Source organism: Limulus polyphemus, unplaced genomic scaffold (genome assembly GCF_000517525.1).
Source record: "Limulus polyphemus unplaced genomic scaffold, Limulus_polyphemus-2.1.2 Scaffold1836, whole genome shotgun sequence".
Lineage (NCBI taxonomy): Eukaryota > Metazoa > Arthropoda > Merostomata > Xiphosura > Limulidae > Limulus > Limulus polyphemus.
The window spans coordinates 100,370-119,045 of record NW_013667446.1 but is presented as its reverse complement, the minus strand read 5'-3'; the positions used below and the strand labels follow the sequence as shown (position 1 = coordinate 119,045).

Genomic DNA, 18,676 nt, shown 5'->3' with positions numbered 1-18,676 from the left:
AGTATTTTATGTGGCCATTACTTTCAGTGGTGACTACTTTGTGTGGCCACTACTCTCTGTGGTTACTACTTTGTGTGGCCACTAGTTTCTGTTATTACTAGTTTGTGTGGCCACTACTTACTGTGGTTACTAGTTTGTGTGGCCACTACTTACTGTGGTTACTACTTTGTGTGGCCATTACTTTCAGTGGTTACTACTTTGTGTGGCCATTACTTTCAGTGGTGACTACTTTGTGTGGCCACTACTCACTGTGATTACTATTTTGTATGGCTACTGCTCTCTGTGATTACTATTTTGTATGCCTACTGCTCTCTGTGATTACTATTTTGTGTGGCCACTACTCTCTGTTGTTACTACTTTGTGTGGCCACTACTCTCTGTTGTTACTTCTTTGTGTGGCCACTACTCACTGTTGTTACTACTTTGTGTGGCCACTACTCACTGTTGTTACTACTTTGTGTGGCCACTACTCACTGTTGTTACTATTTTGTGTGGCCACTACTCACTGTTGTTACTACTTTGTGTGGCCACTACTCACTGTATCTCCTACTTCACTACTAAGATGCCACACATTAATTCATTTTAAATAATCAACTGTACTTGTGACATAAAACTTCTATAGTACTGTTTATAAAAATTATTATAACTCCATAAGAAATTCTCAGAGAATTCACTGTGCAACAAAATGTTTAATAAAACGATTGAACCAGTTTTGGAGCTGTAATGTTCACAACTTGAACAGTTTACTTGCATACAACCTTATAGAACATCTTTCAACAATGTCAGTTGATAATATATTAGTACTTGCTGAGAATATTTTGCAAATATTGAGCCTCTTCTATTTAGTGAACACATGTAAAAATCTGTCTAAGCCAATATGCAACTGTTAGCTCGTGAACCAAAAGACAATGAACTATGTAGGTATTATTCAAGTATCATTACATTAACTTTATATTCTCAGGAGCCATTAGGGGTAATCTATAGGCCAGCATTGTGTAGATACATCAGCTTGTAGAGGATATTGGCTATTCATGAGCATATTGGTTATCTATTCTATAACACTCCCTCTTAACTCTAAATTAAATTCTCAAGAATTTACCATCAAATAACTACATAGAAGAAAAAGTTTGAATTTTGAATAAATATATATATATATTAAATTTTAATTTTGAAACAGTGGCTTTAAGTAACAAGGTTTTCCACATGCTACAAAAACCACTACTGTCTTATTGCTTATTATTCTTTCATGTTTTTTTATATGTAATTGATTAATTGGTAGATTAACTTGATATAAAAAAGAAAAAAAAGGTGACTAAGTATGTATAGCTACAAATAAGTTGTGTCACAGTTAAGTGAAAATAAAATAGTGTTGCTGTAAATGCAACCATCTTTTCCTACACTACCAATTAATTTAGTTTAATCCATAAAATAACCAATCATAGTTCAAACTCACTTTCAATTATCTTCTCAATGTCAAACAGCTGTTTAGAAAAAATTCTCTTTTTGGTACGAGAACAGCTAGCAAGACATCATTTACACATAAACTTTCAATAAAAGCTATTTTGAATATGAATATGTAAATATGAAATCATAATACTGAGTAACTCAAAGAAAGGTAATATTAGACTTATATTATGTTACATTATTACTGTCTTACACCAATAACTAATTAATCACAAAAACTACATAACAGGATAAAAACATAAAATTAGTGTTAAAACTATCTTATCATACTATGAATGATTCCAAATATCTTAAACATTGTATAAAACTTAACAAGTGACTAGTCCACATGTTTCTTTCGTTGTTGTTAAACTTGTGTTTATATAGTGTACTGTATCAAATGCTACACGCAAACACAAACCAGTATAATCACCAGGCTGATTCCTGCAGCATATATCCATATAAATTATCTGGGATAAGTATCATTAGTTCATAGCTTGCCACTAGGATAACTATCAGTACTTCATATTATGTCACTGGAATAAGTATCATTACTTCACAGCACATCACTGGGATAAGTATCATTACTTCATAGCTTGCCACTGGGATAAGTATCATTACTTCATAGCTTGCCACTGGGATAAGTATCATTACTTCATAGCTTGCCACTGGGATAAGTATCATTAGTTCATAGCTTGCCACTAGGATAACTATCAGTACTTCATATTATGTCACTAGGATAACTATCAGTACTTCATATTATGTCACTGGGATAAGTATCAGTAGTTTACAGCAAGTCACTGGAATAAGTATCAGTAGTTTACAGCATGTCACTGGGATAAGTATCAGTAGTTTACAGCATGTCACTGGGATATGTATCAGTAGTTTACAGCATGTCACTGGGATACGTATCTATACTTCACAACATGCCACTAGGATACGTATCAGTACTTCACAACATGCCACTAGGATACGTATCAGTACTTCACAACATGCCACTAGGATACGTATCAGTACTTCACAACATGCTCTTAGGATGAATTGTTAGTTGACAAATGGTTCATTTTGACTCCGAATTGTTCAGAAACAATGAAGACCAGACCTCAGTGCACTCAAATAGCACAGAAAAAATATTATTAATTTCATATATTGCTCATTTTTAATGAGTTAGCAATGATTAAGCTGTAAGCCTCATTAAGCCTCACACTGTGAGCTGGGATTTTACCTTAATTTAATCTCTCTTTTTTTCCCCCTCAGTGCAGTTCAGAAATGGAATAAATAAAATCAAAACAAAGTTGAAAAATCATTACTGATGATAAAATCACAAAGTGTGTACAAAGCTGGAAAACCATTACTGATGATAACAAAATCACATAGTGTGTGCAACAAAGTTGGAAAACTATTACTGATGATAACAAAATCACATAGTGTGTGCAACAAAGTTGGAAAAATTATTATTGATAATGATAAAATCACAAAATGTGTGTGTGCAACAAAGTTGGAAAACCATTACTGATGATAACAAAATCACAAAGAGTGTGCAACAAAGTTGGAAAAAATCATTACTGATGATAACAAAATCACAAAGAGTGTGCAATAAAGTTGTAAAAAACATTACTGATGATAACAAAATTACAAAGAGTGTGCAATAAAGTTGGAAAAATCATTACTGATGATAACAAAATTACATAGTGTGTGCAATAAAGTTGGAAAAAAACATTACTGATGATAACAAAATTACAAAGAGTGTGCAATAAAGTTGGAAAAATCATTACTGATGATAACAAAATTACAAAGAGTGTGCAATAAAGTTGGAAAAAACATTACTGAAGATAACAAAATTACATAGTGTGTGCAATAAAGTTGGAAAAATTATGAATGATATAAAGTACAAATGATGAAAATATTGTAGTATGATGAAATCAAAATTTTGTTTGTGACATACAAGAGTCGTGTAAAATATTTGTATTTTTTAAGTTAACAGTTTATGAACAAAGTATTGTTTCCTTTGAGTAAAATGAAAAATTCCACCAAAGCATAAAATCCCAAATTAATGTTACTTTCAATTAAATTTCTTGGATTTTTTTCTCTTCTTCATTAACTCTTTTTCCATTTATTTTGAAAAAGTACAGCTCCGAGATTCAACTCATTTTATTATTATTTTTTCCCAATATGTAACACGCTGATATAATCAAGTTGAAGATAAATGTCTTATTTTTTATTTCAACAAAGGTACTTTGGAAGATGTATAACATTTAATATGCTCATATTTCAGTTATGTTTACTTAACTAAAGCTAAAGAAATTTATTCTTGTTATTTTGGCTAAACCTAAAAGGAACTTAATGTTTTCATCTTATTACTTAATTAATAATTTTGAACACAAGAAAATGATTACTATCTAACAGAATCAAAATACAAGCTTTCATCCCTGATGGCTCATTCATCTTTAAATCAATGTAAAAAGCACTGAAGCATTTCTTGTTAAAATCTTAAAATTTTCCAAGACTTGCATAACTTTTTAGATGCTTAACAAAGGCTTACAATATCTTTGCTAGACAAGACCTCTTTATTATAACTTACAACCATTTAAAAAAAAATTTCATTAAATTAACAAGATTTAATAAACAATTTGTCAAGGTTTTCAGTGATGGTTTACGATCTAACAACTGAGTTATACAAGTTCCATCATGCGAGACTTTCCAAAACATAGTAATATTGTCCAATTAGATCTTGGAAAACTGCATAAGATCTTAACTGCTTATATTTTCTTATAAGACTTTACCAGAAGCTAAGATTTTCATATGAGATTAGTACTAGTAGATAACGGAATAAATAGTGTAAGCCAACTATTTATAAAATAAATTCACGTAATATTATCATTCTCATAAAAATGTATAGAATGATAAACATTCATAACAGTGTATGTGACAACTTCACTTTTACTGGCCACCATCCAAGTGGCCAATTTCGGTTACCAATCAAGGTCCGTAATAACTGTACAACAATGCCTGAGATCAAACAGTAGTTAATGAGTCACCAGACATTTCTGTACAAAGCATTAACAAACAGTACAAATCATTAGTCACTTTAAACCACTATTCAGTACTCAAGCACGAATATATTCCTTGAGCTGCTGAAGTGTTTCAGCATCCACTGTTGACATCAACTGTTCAAATGTACTCTGGCCAAGAGATTGTTGAATGGCATTCATCTGGGTACACAGATATTCTCTCAGGGCCACTGTGTGCACGGGGTCATGTATAGACAACTGAGGGGAAAAAATCTAATTAGAGCATGACAACCATAAAATATATAACTATACCATAAAAGATCAAAGAAATATAAACTTACAGTTAAAGTGTAAATGATCAGATAAACACAAAATATACAGTCACAGTGCACAAGGTCACAGAAATAAAAATATCCAGTTGTAGTGTATATAATTATGGTGTATAACTCACCATGACTGCCCTCCTATTTTGAGACATGGGGGATTTATTTTATTTTTAATGTTTTCCTAAAGTTCTCATGTACCCCCAGGATTATATGTACAATAAGTCGTGAATCACTGGTGGAGAGATAAGAGAAACTGTTATAGCACAAGGCCAGAGAAATATAATACTATAGCTGTCCTGATTAGCTCTAGCATTGAGAAAAAGGCCTTGTTGGCAGGGGCATGCAACACACAAAATGCACAATTGAAATTATACTATATTCCTTTCTACTGGGAACCAATATTGGGCCAGTAAAGAAGGACAAAAATAAAGTTATTATCATTCTAATAATGACACCAATTATCAAACAACAGATTATTCTTTGCCAGCATAAACTTTACCTTATTAAAATGTACAATATCACAGACACATACAATATATGCTGTTATACAGTACATTGTAACAAGAAATAAAATATGTACAAGACCTGAGAAACATAAAGCATACACTATTATGCAGTACAAAGTAACAAAGAGATAAAACAGTTATATGTTCTGAGAAATATAAAATATACAGTTATGCAGTACAAAGTAACAGAAAAATAAGGCAGTTATATCTACAATTTCCGAGAAACATAAAACATATACTGTTATGCAGTACCAAGTAACAGAAAAATAAGGCAGTTATATCCACAATTTCTGAGAAACATAAAACATATACTGTTATGCAGTACCAAGTAACAGAAAAATAAGGCAGTTATATCTACAATTTCTGAGAAACATAAAACATTACTGTTATACAGTACAAAGTAACAGAAAGATAAAATATAGTTAAATGTAAAACCTGAAAAACATAAATCGTACACTGTTACAGTTTTAAAAGGATCAACAAATAAACTTAATTCAAGTTATTGAACACACTCAAATGTTTCAAAAGCAAACATCTTACAAGCGTATTAAAACATCAAAAATTAAGCTCATTTTTAAAAAGCACGTTTGATCTTTGCAATATTACTTTTTACATTCTAAGATGAAGTTCAGATGTGTTTGTCATATCTGAATATACAGAAATAGTACTGGTAGATATCAAAACATTGTTCTGATGCAAAAATTGTAAATGAAAAATTACCAGTATCTTTTATGTAGTTTATATTTAACATATTATATATCTGTTTCAATTCAGTTCATTTTTAAATATTAGTAATACTTAATAGAAAGTGTAATATCTAGCTAAAAACATTACCTAGACCAGGATCATTACACTTACTTCTCGTTTTCTCTTGTCGTGTTCTGTCTCTTCATCATGATCTTGGTGTAATTCATCCGAATTAGTTAGAACAAGAGAGCTGAGAATGAGCGTTATACAAGTTAGGAATAATTGATTGCTATTCATTATCAAATTTTCATTTAATGCTTTATAATTTTAACCAATTTTGAACACATTCACACTCTGGACCTTTCAGAAAATAGTTCTATCAGACATAAACTTAAATATAAAAAAAAATGTAATTAGAGGATTAAATGGTATTTACTAAATTACAATGATCAATAATAAATGATGAAGACTTGTTATAGGCAAATGTTTTATTTCATGCTACAAAACGTGAAGAAGATTAGCAATGATGTAAAAACTAGAAAAATAATTTTTGAAATTTTGAATACTCTTTGTTAGTTAATATTTCTGATAGATACTCACCTCCTCACACAGAAAAACTATCTTCCTTACACATCTGCCTAAAAGAATTGCATGCCACTAGCCTTGATGCAAATCCCACCTAATTTCACCTGTTTTAATGTGAATTGCACTGGCACATGATGATGTCAACATGAGAAAAAGCCCCCCCCCCCCCACACCAATAGGAGGATGACACAACCTGCATGTACAGTAGCTCCCCCTTATGCACTTGCACTTGTTATATAATGCGTATGAGTATATATTTTCAGGTAAGAAAGATGTTAACTTGAGAGACAATAACTCATCCCCACACACAGAAAAACTAAAAATCCCATGTTGAAATGGTGGAAGAGCTGATTCAAAACACTTATCTAGACAAGATCCCTTCAGAAAGATCCCAAGAGAGGCCCATGGAGTGTGACACCTGATGGCAGGGAATCCATAGGGGCACACCCATTAAAAGGGGAAGAGGCAAATAAACCCCATGTGTCGCGGGAATAGGTGGAATGAGAATATGACCATCCGAGCACTTACACACAAGTAGTTGGCAAGCAATATGTGTAATGTGGTTGGGGAGTGTTCAGACCATACTTTGTGTGCTCACCTTGACTGTACTGAACAGACTCTACAGGATAGACTCCAGCTGAAGCAGGAAGGCACTTCAGTTATGCAGTTTTGTTTCAAATAGTGTGTGCTCACCTCAATTCCACTGAACACTGAACAGACTTGGGCTGCAGTGGAAGGCACTTTGGTTGTGGATAATGTCTCTGTACATTGTGTGCTCACCACAACTCAACTGAACAAGCTCTAGCTGCATGATGAGGGCACAAACTGTATGAGTTATGGTTTGGAGGGGTGACAGTATCACCACCACCTCAATTCTCTCCATACTGTGCTAAGCCCAACCAGTAGCTCGAAATTTGGTAAGTGGCAAGGGTCTACTATGTTCCACTTGATGAATGGGAGAGGAGATTTCCTAATGTGGAGACCCAAAGAAGTTCCCAGATCCCCAATGCACCTGCAGCTGGAAAGGCCTTTTACTGGCAACAGTATAATGAGTGAACACAAAAACTTATTTTCAAAAGTCAGCAAGCATGAGCCAGAGAAGTGGGCAAAAGACCTCCCTGGTGCTAGCTCTCTCTTTGACAGTCCATGGAATAGGTACTGTCTGGATCAGACATCCGACAATTGAGTAAATGTGTATATCACAAGGATACCTCAAGTGGTCTTGTGGAACACCCCATGTCACAGTAGGCACTGGTAAAGCCAGAATGGATGGCATTAGCACTTTCTGTTATCTCGGCTCAATGCAGATTTTGTGAAACTATACCCTGAGAGGCAACACCAGCCACCTGGTGGCATCATATAAAATGAAAAGGTACTCTGAAAAGGAAATTGTACGTATTCTTCTCAAAGATGGTGGGGTGATTGAAGAATAGCAACAGCTGGAAGCCAAAATACAGCAGGAGATGAAAATGCTACATGCTGTAGATAAGGAGAGATGTGTGAGGAGTCATTCACATGCCCATCTGGAGGATCTCGTCCAAGAGCTAGTGAAGTTGAGATGCAAGAGAATGAAAAAGGTGAGGAATTAAAGGAGAAATAATGTGAAATAGCCAACAAGCATCCACATCCAGAGATGAAAATACCAAATGGAGAAGGCAATGGACCCATCCAGTAAGGGATGGATGAGGGAAAAGAACCCTGAATGAAAAGGGGTCCCAGGGTAGAGACAGGCAATGGTGGGGTCCCCAAAAGGAACACTGAACAGCTCAAATAGAACACAGGAGCTCATCCAGGTCCAAAGAATCAAATATGTAAAAGATAGAAGAGAGGAAGATAAAGTAAGATTACCTTGCTGAGCAGTGGTCTTAGGAAGGAAAGATTGGTCTGGGGAAAGAAGTATATAAGTATGATGGAAGAGTATGCAAGAAGCATCCATAGCATATACAATGGAATGACAGTAATTGCAGGTGAAAAGGAGGAGGAAACAAATCTGGGGAAAAAGATGGTACAAAAACAAAAAGTCAATAGCACAAGTGGGGCATGTGTGAGAGCGTGTAAATCTCTACTAAGATCTCAGGCAGGTTGGGCAAGGAGCAGTGGCGTGCAGAGGTTCTATGATGCCCGGGGCCTTGTAGCTAAAACCTTGGGGAAGGGCGGAAAGGGTTCTACTATTCGATTCGACTCTTTGCGTTGGATGCCCTCCTGATATGGATGTCCGGGGCCCCGGCACCTTTCGCTCCCCCCCCCTCCCCACGCTACTGGCAAGGAGGTCAGAGAAGAATAAAGGAGCATTACAAAGTGGGGAGTACAGGGGAAGAAACATCACGTTTCATGGAAAAATGCCATGAACAAGGCCGCTCAATAACCAACAAAGGCAAAGGAGTCCAAAAACTATGGATGAACAGTCAGGTACAAAGGCAGAAAGATGGTTCACAGTAGGATGGCCAAAAGTAAAGGAGTGCAGACCCACCAGTTTGGTGGTAGACAAACACACTGGAAGGGTGACAATAAGAATGACACATGATTGGTGATTTGAGCTCAAAAGGTGGCAGATCAGACAAATCTCACATGTGAAGATGTAGGGAAGATGAAAAAGGGATGTGTGAGGATGAAGCTAGAAAAGAGGGGAAATTGGATAGAGGAAAGAAGCTGAGGAAACCAAAACTGAGCTAATTGTCATTGGCAGTCCTTCGCGAGCAAAGACGATGTCTCCTAGGGTGAATATGTTCTCATGTGACTAAACAACCCAATTCGATATTTACATTGTTTGGAACACCTCTGGTAGATAGCCCTCAGAGTAAGACGTTGTCAGAAAGAAGGTTTAGCTTCTTTCTCTTTCCTCTTCTGTCACTTCTGCTTCTTTTTCCCCATCGATCAGTTTCAAATGTTTCTGTCACATGATGGATTTATTAAAGATTTATTTGTATGTCTTTGCAAACCTCCCTTTTTCTAGATGAAATCTTGAATAGTCCAAATAAATCTATCGCTAATTGTTGTGTTTCCTGATCATATTTTATGTCCTTGCTCAAGGTATTGTGCATTGTATGAAGATTACATGCATCTATATCAACAAGATCATTCCATTCTGAACCAGCAGCTTTGACTAGCTTAGAAACTTCTCTAAGGATTGTTTTGTTAACATTTGGTTCATCGCTACACAATGCAACTAGGGATTCCAATGGCATACAATCATCCTGTAATGTTTCTACCACACAGTTGGCAACAGATTTTCCACCTATATAAGAGAAGAACAATGACTTGGAATATCTGCACCAGGCTTTATGATGGGTTGGGGACCAGTACCTTATCAAGAGATCCATTTGTTTTTTTACCTGTGTCTGAGTTGTTTGAACATACTGCAATGAAAAAGTTATTTCAATTCCGTACATCATATATCAAAACAGAAGTGAAAGCTGATAGTAGGTAAGATAACTTTGTTCTGCTCATACTGAAATTGTCTGCTTTTGGGCATTTGAACATTGCCTTGAAAGTTGCAGCAATATCATCACTAGCTCTGAAACTTAAGTTGAACAATTCACATTTTGCCACCAAGATAACTTCCACCCACAAGGTCTCCTCTCTTGATACAGTATAAGTCAGAATTGTTGATTTATCTTTTCCAGTTAACTTCCCAGATATCTGACTAGAAGGTTCTGCTTTTTCAAACACTGTACTTGCACTTTCCTTTGAGGAACCAGTGGTTGGTTGACATTTGAAAGGGAGTTCCGTGTGATTTGGTGAAAGAAAGGATATACTCAGTTTTATGATGGGATTCTGACGCATGTTGGAGAATTCACTTAAGTCTGCTGTTATCACATTGGATTTCAGATTTACAGATGGTACACTTTGCCTGATACAAGGTATTTCCTTTAACACACCACAAATTCACTTTATGTCCATTTCCATCAAACTCAGACAATCAACTTTCATTAAAACTAATTTTGTCTCCTGTAATAATTAGCAAATCTTACCTGGAATAAGTATTGAAAGCTTAAATTGCCATGAAAACTTTCTAAAAGAGCTTTAGTTATTGGATATTTTAACAAATTTTCAGCATTTCTTTGAAAAACACCTAGATAGGTTGCTCTAGTTAACACATTCTGAACATTCCTCCATCCAAAACTTACAAATGTTTCTATTATTACCATAATAGTACTTAATACTGCATTTCCCTATGCTGACAAATTTATTATCAGAATCATGCTTTTAGTTTTACTGCCAAAAAAAACCCAGTCCATCAAAATGTGAGAACAATGGTTTTCTTGATCCAAATGGATCCAGATAGTATATCCAACAACTGAGGCTATTAGTGGGTGGGCTTGGCAGTGCCACCACACTTGAAAGAAATACAAATATATTGAGCGAAAGTGTAAAAATATAAAGTCTTAAAAGACTTTGCAATATTTTTTCCTGCAAAATGTTTACATTAACTCGATGACCACCCGCTACTAATTGGTAATTTTTTTTTACCATCCTTTTCTTTGAATATTTGTATTCATAAATAAAGGAAATATAGAAATTTCTGTGAAATATAGAAATAAATACTAAAATATAGGAGTATTTGATCATGTACTAGTGCAGTTTACATTAAAACACGTGAAATTAGGTGGGAGATGCCTCAAGGCTAATGGCGTGCAAGTCTTGTAGGTAGACACACAAGGAATATAGCTTTACTGTGTTCAGAGGTGAGTTGTCATCTCGGAAATAAGTACTATACTAATTTTTAAGTGTGTAATTTAAGAAAAGTGGCATAGTTTCAGTACTCCAAAATTATGTTTTCATTAACAGAAGTGTTGTGAGGCCTAGTTGTTCAAAAGGTAATACAAGATATACAAAAATAACTTTCTATACTGAAAAATATTAAAAAATAGTTTCAAACACTGCAAAACTCAATATGTAAACCAAAAAATTGAACATTTAAACATAGATATTTAACAATAACAACACAATTATACGATAAAAGAAAATTATATTTGGTATTTTCAACCTGAATGGCTCTTTATGCAATATGCTGACTAAACAATCAGTTCAGAGACCACAAGGTTCAGACATAGCCATTCATAATTCACAATGAGTACCCACTGCTCATGAGGATACTTTTAAAGAAGTAACATGAATGAAAAGATTGATTGTCACTTTAGTAATGTGTTCACAGATGAAATATGTCGAGGGTTCGAATCTTAGATCTTCTAATTTGTAGCCTAGTAAGTTAATTACTAGGCCATGTTTGGCCCAAAAAAGAAATTATAAAATTATACTTAAACCTGAATGAAATGGAAAACAATTCTACCTTTTAACTCTTTCGTGAAATATGAATTTGACAATTGTTATTAAAACCTTCAGATGTTAAATTTTTACTGAAACTAAATGTCCCACATTTCATGAAAAAATGTAATAAATAATTCCTTGCAAAAAGAGTATAGAAAAAAAAATTCTTACTCTATCATAGCCTCTGGGTCATCTGTTCTAATAATGTCATTCAGAACTTCATTTACAGCCAGAAGCAGACCACAAAACCGATCATGAATTACACTAAATAAATATAATAAAATAAACTTCACTCAAATGCAATAAATTCATTTTAAAAACATAAAAAGAAATTACAATCCATCAATAAACATCCAAAAATACTAGAGAACTTAAAAAAAGGGTGGTCTTACTACTTCGAAAGCACTTTTTTTGCTTTTAAGGCCTTTTTTCAAAATAACAAATATTTTCTATCCAATCAAAATTATATTGTAAATTACTGTCACACAAACAGTATTGAAGTAATAAATTTTCTTTAACCAAATGTTATACAAATAGTAATTTATCTGACCATAGCCAAGAAAGTAATTCTATTTATTTACTTACACTACATTAGAAGTAATCATAGAAGTCAAAGCTAAGCCTAATAGCTTTCTTCTTTCAACAGGATGAACCAAAGGCATCTTTTCTAGCCAGATGTCCAGCATGCTGCTCAAAACTTCTTCAGTCTACAAGATAAAACCAATGCATGTAAATCAAGATTAGCATCAAAACCTGTTTACTCTATTATTAATATTGTCATAGTATCAGAATATAAAGGTAATTATCCCTGGATTTATGACTGTCATAATTTCAGATTGTTTTACCATAGCATGTAAAATAAGCCAAAAAATTACAAAAAATTTTCATTCTAGGATATAAGAACCAAGAAGGTATTAATAACATTTTATATGTTTTGTTGTTAAGCACAAATCTACACAATAGGCTACCTGTGGTCTGCCAACTACAGCTATTGAAATTCAATATTTATCATTATAAGCCTTCAGACTTACCAGCAGGTAATATTTTATATAACTATTTGTTTTTAATCTGAAATTTCTGCTTTAACCCACAAAAGGAATAAATTAATACTTCAGGAAAAGTTGTACTCAACTGATAGAAACAACTGTTTTAAATCCATCTTCTATAACCAATATTGATTAATCAATTATTTATTTATTTATGGGTTTTTTTTCAGCTATATCTATAATTTATTTACTATTATTATTACTTTTTCTTTACAAACTATTAAACAATTTCACTTGCCCAAGAAAATCTCTAACTAGTTCTAAAATGTTACAATAAGTCCAAACTATTAGCTGGGTCTTTTAAGAGAACTTACTAGCTAATCAACAGAGGATTTACTATGAAAGAAAAATAAAGATTGAACCAAGAATATTATTTATGTAAGGAATATGTAACAATATGATATTATTCATCTACAAAAAATTTTAACATACTTACTATCAAAATCAAATGTGCACTAACCTGCACACATTTAAAGCCTCAGGGTGGAATTTTAAGTGTTAACTACAAAACTAAAAGATAAGAAAACTGAACAACTCACCTGCTGTCCTTTCTCTGAAGCTTTATCCTGAAGCAACTTAGCAAATACTCTCTGATTGTGAAGAATAACCCGTGCTAACAATGACAGATACATGGAGGCTACCATTGGGAAATCCTGAATATATAAAAAAAACAGAAAAATGTAATCTGTGAATTTGTAAAATATGTATTGATAATTTAATTTACTCTTTGGCAAATCAAAGTTGAATTACAGCAGAAAGTACAATGAAACAGTGATCAAAATTCAGGATTAGAACCAATAAAAACAATAACAAATATAACATATTTGGAGTACTTTTATACTTTACCTCATTTTGTAACAGAGAAGAAAGAACTGTGGACAACAGTGGATGAAAGAGATCAGAGCCTTCTTCTGGGAATACTCGCAGCACTACTTCAACACACTGGGAAGATAAACACAAAATACTTATGTTACATGCTAAAGAAGGGTAGGAAACAACAAAATTATGCATCTCTATAATAGCAAATACTTAAATAAATGTAATGTTACATTTGAAATTACTTTATTCATGTAACTTCAACAGCAAAATGTACACATGGGAGAAATACAGCTTTTTAAAAAAGACATTTTTCCCACAATACTCAACTAATATTTATTTTTATTCTTGCTATAAGTATGTAAAACTTTCATGTTTCTAAATCCTGTGTCACCACAACCCTCCTTGTTAAATTATTACCTATTCTATCAAAGTATTCAAAACTGATTCTGAAGCTAATCATGATTTATAACAGGGTGGAAAAAACAGTGTATAATATCTTTTTGAATTAAGAAAAATCCCAATTATTTATCAACAGCTTTAAACACAATTTCAAATAATTAAGTTTACAAACCTTAAATTTCAATTTATTTAAAGTTAAAAGGAAATTACCCTCATGACTAACACCATTCCTTCTGGTCGAATATCTGTTATCATGCTACAACAAGAACTCACTAGGTTTTGTCCATAGTTCTGAAAATATCCATGGAACCAAAGAATAAGAAAAAACATAAAAACTCTTATGGAAAAAAAAAGTGTGGAGATTTTGATAAAGTTATCTTTCATCTTACATTTATAAACACTGTATGATCAGTGATTCCTAAGTAAGATTTTTTTTTAAATTGATAAAATGCAAAATTAGTTTAATTAACCAAAATGATGTTTAAAGAATTTATTAATCAACATACAAACATAATTAATATAAAAAAATAAGAAATGATCTGAATAGCTTTTAACTTTCATTAAATTTTATTAGATCTTGTTAATATTCATTTCTGTCTGAGACACTTCAGTTGATGTCTCAGTATATATATATATACATTTGGAATATATATGTAATTTATTTCATAGCAGTTTGTAAAGAAAACTTTCAAAATGTAGATGGCCACATTGTACTGCCTTAACATAACAAAAAAGCTATAACCCATTCTAAGCTGTTTTATTTTACAGTTTAATACTGAATATCATTTTTATAAGACTTATATTTTAGTTTTAATTTTTGTCATCTAGGTTGGAGAATGTGACCTCTAAAACTGCTTTCATGAAACACTACAGAACAACCTTAAGCTGAAAATTCCAACAACAAAAAAACCCTTAAAGCAAACATGGAAGAATTCAATGTACGTGTTAATTATATGTTAATTATTTTGGTAATAAAATCCACACTTCAGACATAACTGAAACCTTACAGAAGACAGCACATTATACAAGTTTTCTTATTAACAACTGATTAGAGATAATGCTTAATTTCAATACATATAGTAAAAATAAAGTCTAACAACTTAAAATTTATGCTACAGAACAATATGAAGGGGACATAGTTTTATAACCTTTTAGATTACTTGGGAAATAATGAGTATCAGTTAATTGCTGATTTTGACTAAACCAATTTCTATGACAAACTAAAAACAAACTAAAGGCTTACCTGAAGAAACTCTTGAGGTGCTAGCAAAATATAACCTTGTACTATGTGCAAACATGTCCGCAAGTTCTCTGATCCAAGTTCTTTGATATAAAATATAATAGTTCATATGAAAAATACTCAATATTTACAAATATCTGGTTGAACTTTTATATAACGTAGTTAAACAAAAATTCTGAGAATTATTTGAATCTATCACATCAAAAATAAAAAATTACAAACAGAAAGTACATTTTACTCAAAGTTTCCACATTTTTTTGCCATCTGAGCTTACAATCACGAAACTTTTAAATGACACTTCATATTTAGAATCTACACAATCTACTGCAAAGTGAGAAAGTTGAAAACCGCTGATATTATGCAAGTTAGATTTTCAAAGAAAATTAAAATATTTTCAATTGGATAAGCATTCCACCCCTTTGCTACTGCAACCCTAAATCAGTTCAGGGGCAGAAGGTTAGTTTGAAAGGTCAAAAAATTAGTGTAATAGTTACTGTCTGTGTATAATCAAAGTGGTTTAACCTGACTTCAGAGTAAATGCATCTGTTCAAGCCACAACTGACATAGTGATACAACAAACCAACTATGAAGAGCAAGGAGCTTTCCAAACAAGTCAGGAATAAAGTGATAGAGAAGCACAAATCAGGAGAAGGTTACAAGAACATTTCAAAGTCACTGACTATCCCTTTGAGTACGGTTACATTCCTCATTAAGAAGTGGACTCCGCTTCATATCACCCAGTCACTATCAATATCAGGCTACTCTTCCAAACTAATTAGCCGGGCAAGCAGGAAACCGGTTAGGGTTGACACTGTGAAGCCATCAGTGACTTTGAAAGATTTGCAAAGTTCCATTTATGAAATGGGAGTCAGTATTCAAACATTGACAATATCCCGGTCCCTACACAAAGCTGACCTGTATGGGCGAGTGGCAAGAAAGAAGCCATTACTGAAAAATAATAATCTTAAATCTCGTATGGAGTTTGTGACAAAGCATGTAAGTAATACTGCAGACATGTGGCAGAAGGTTTTGTAGTCAGATGAGACGAAAATTTAGCTTTTTGGTTTAAATTCAAAGCATTACCTCTGGCGCAAGCCCAACACAGCATATCACCCAGTCAACACCATCCCAACTGTCAAGTATGGTGGTGGCAGCATCATGTTATGGAGATGTTTCTCATCAGCAGGGACTGGGAAGCTTGTCAAGATTGAGGGAAAGATGGATGGTGCAAAGCACAGACGAATCCTAGAGGAAAACCTGCTCAAGTAAACCAAGAATCTGAAACTGGATCAAAAAATTCACATTTCAGCAGAATAATTACTCGAAGCACAAGACCAAAGCCACACTGGAGTGATTTCAAAAGAAGAAAGTCCTGACTTGAATCCAATAGAAAATTTATGGAGAGACTTGAAAATTGCAGTCCATCAACAATCCCCAATGAACTTGTCAGAATTGGAGCAATTTTGCCAGGAAGAATGAAAAAAATTACACCATCCCATTGTGAAAAGCTGGTAGAGACCTATCCAAAAAGACTCACATCAGTAACTGCTGCCAAAGGTGCTTCTACCAAGTACTGACTTCGGGGCTGAATACTTACACAATCAGCAAATTTCAATTTATATATTTTCTCTGTAGGTTTTGCTGACATTCAACCTCCTTCACACATAACAGTGTTAAGTTTGATCATTAAAGTTTTGAATAAAAACAAGTTCATTAAAAAAATTGTTTACATTATTTGTATTTCATCAAAATGTCACATTATTGGTAGGGGGTGAATACCTTAGAAAACACTGTATATGCTCTTATCATTTATTGGTTATCTATCTACCTGTCTGGCTACCTACTTGTAGGACTAATATTATGATTACTAGAAATATCAGTTACATTTAATTGTACATTTTTCACAATAGGTAGTTAAGTTGTTATTGAACAAAACAATTTCTCACTTTTGTTCAAAAAAGTTGACCAATCTAACAACAATACAGTAACTAAAATTACCCAATTATAAAATCACTTGACATACAAACATTATATCATCATTTTTTATATTTTCTGACAAAATAACTTTATATTACTTACAAAAATAGATCTAAATTTGTTCTTCAGTAACTTGTAAGTTTATATCATGTTTGACTGAACCTCTGAAAAATGACAGGGAAGATTTACAGTTTATCATACCTAGCAGAGGGAAAATACTGCCAGCAAGTTGGAGTAGGTCTGGAGAACTTCCTGGTGAATTTTCTATAACTGCCCACCAAAGATCTAGACCATCTTCCAATAGATAGACATGAGGGGGTTCATTTACATCAGTGCTGTGTGCTATCACAGGCAAAAGGAATGATTGAAGCTTTTCACTCAATGTTCCAAGACCCTGAAGTTAAAAGATGGTTTAAAAATACTGTGTGAACATTTCAGATGCTTCTAAAAGCATAATGAGAATGTATAATAAATTCTATCTCAATAAATATAAACTAAACCTCAACTCCATTTAAATTACATTTTATTTTCTTATTTTTTAACCGGTAAAAAACCTCATCAGATAAGATAAACTTAAACAATAGAAACTATATTGTTTCTGTCTATTAAAGAATACATATATCTACATTACAATATTATCAGCAGAAGAAAAACATTTCTATATATTAACTTGTATGAGATCTAAATATTCTGTATACTACACCTGAACCAAGTGAACGAGTGTTGAAATAATTGCACAGCGGAGCATGTTGTGATGGCTAGACATGTCCCACAAGTGGGGTAAATAGCGAACTAGAGCAGCAGCATGTGGCCGGATCTGACTTCCAACTCTCTCGATGATAAATGACAAAACATGGAGCACAGTCATCTACAAATGAGAAGGAACATATTATGTACAGAAATCTAGGTAGTTTTAATTATACACAATTCAAGACATTTTTACATCATACATGTTGTAATACACATTTCATATTATAAGAACAGAAATTCACCTAGACAAGCAAGTGTTACCTATGAGCTCACCTTGGTGTCACACTCATTTGCTTGCTCCAGCAATGTGTAGAGTAAACCGACACTTGATTCAAGATACTGTAAGAAGAATAAAAACACTTAAAATGAATCTTAGAAACAAATAAGAGAAAATCAAACAAACAATTATATAATTACACATTTCTAATTTTACCAAAAGTAAGGAAATTTACCACATCTACTTCCTATCACTAAATCAAAAGAAATAATGCACATAATAATTAATCCATGAAAGACTACACCTAGATACAAGTCAACTAGACACTTCCCACTTTCACATTTATGTAAACTTGTTAAAAAAAGCAATTTGTGTAATAAAAAATTAAAAATTAACAGAAGAT

General features: G+C 33.2%; 1 protein-coding gene across 1 annotated transcript in view; it reads right to left on the bottom strand.

Annotated features, from left to right (window-relative positions):
• Positions 1-3,638: 3,638 nt before the first annotated feature.
• The window catches only part of LOC106465102 (importin-11-like), a 65,405-nt gene continuing 50,367 nt past the window's right edge, over positions 3,639-18,676 (bottom strand). The window contains exons 16-26 of the mRNA XM_013925297.2: positions 18,330-18,415; positions 18,010-18,174; positions 17,508-17,700; positions 15,333-15,412; positions 14,300-14,380; positions 13,718-13,813; positions 13,411-13,524; positions 12,411-12,532; positions 11,997-12,089; positions 6,144-6,222; positions 3,639-4,711 (exon numbers count right to left, since the gene is read on the bottom strand). Coding sequence (XP_013780751.1) covers positions 4,550-4,711; positions 6,144-6,222; positions 11,997-12,089; positions 12,411-12,532; positions 13,411-13,524; positions 13,718-13,813; positions 14,300-14,380; positions 15,333-15,412; positions 17,508-17,700; positions 18,010-18,174; positions 18,330-18,415 — 1,271 coding nt within the window. The 3' untranslated portion in view covers positions 3,639-4,549. The remainder of the gene's footprint in view (positions 4,712-6,143; positions 6,223-11,996; positions 12,090-12,410; positions 12,533-13,410; positions 13,525-13,717; positions 13,814-14,299; positions 14,381-15,332; positions 15,413-17,507; positions 17,701-18,009; positions 18,175-18,329; positions 18,416-18,676) is intronic.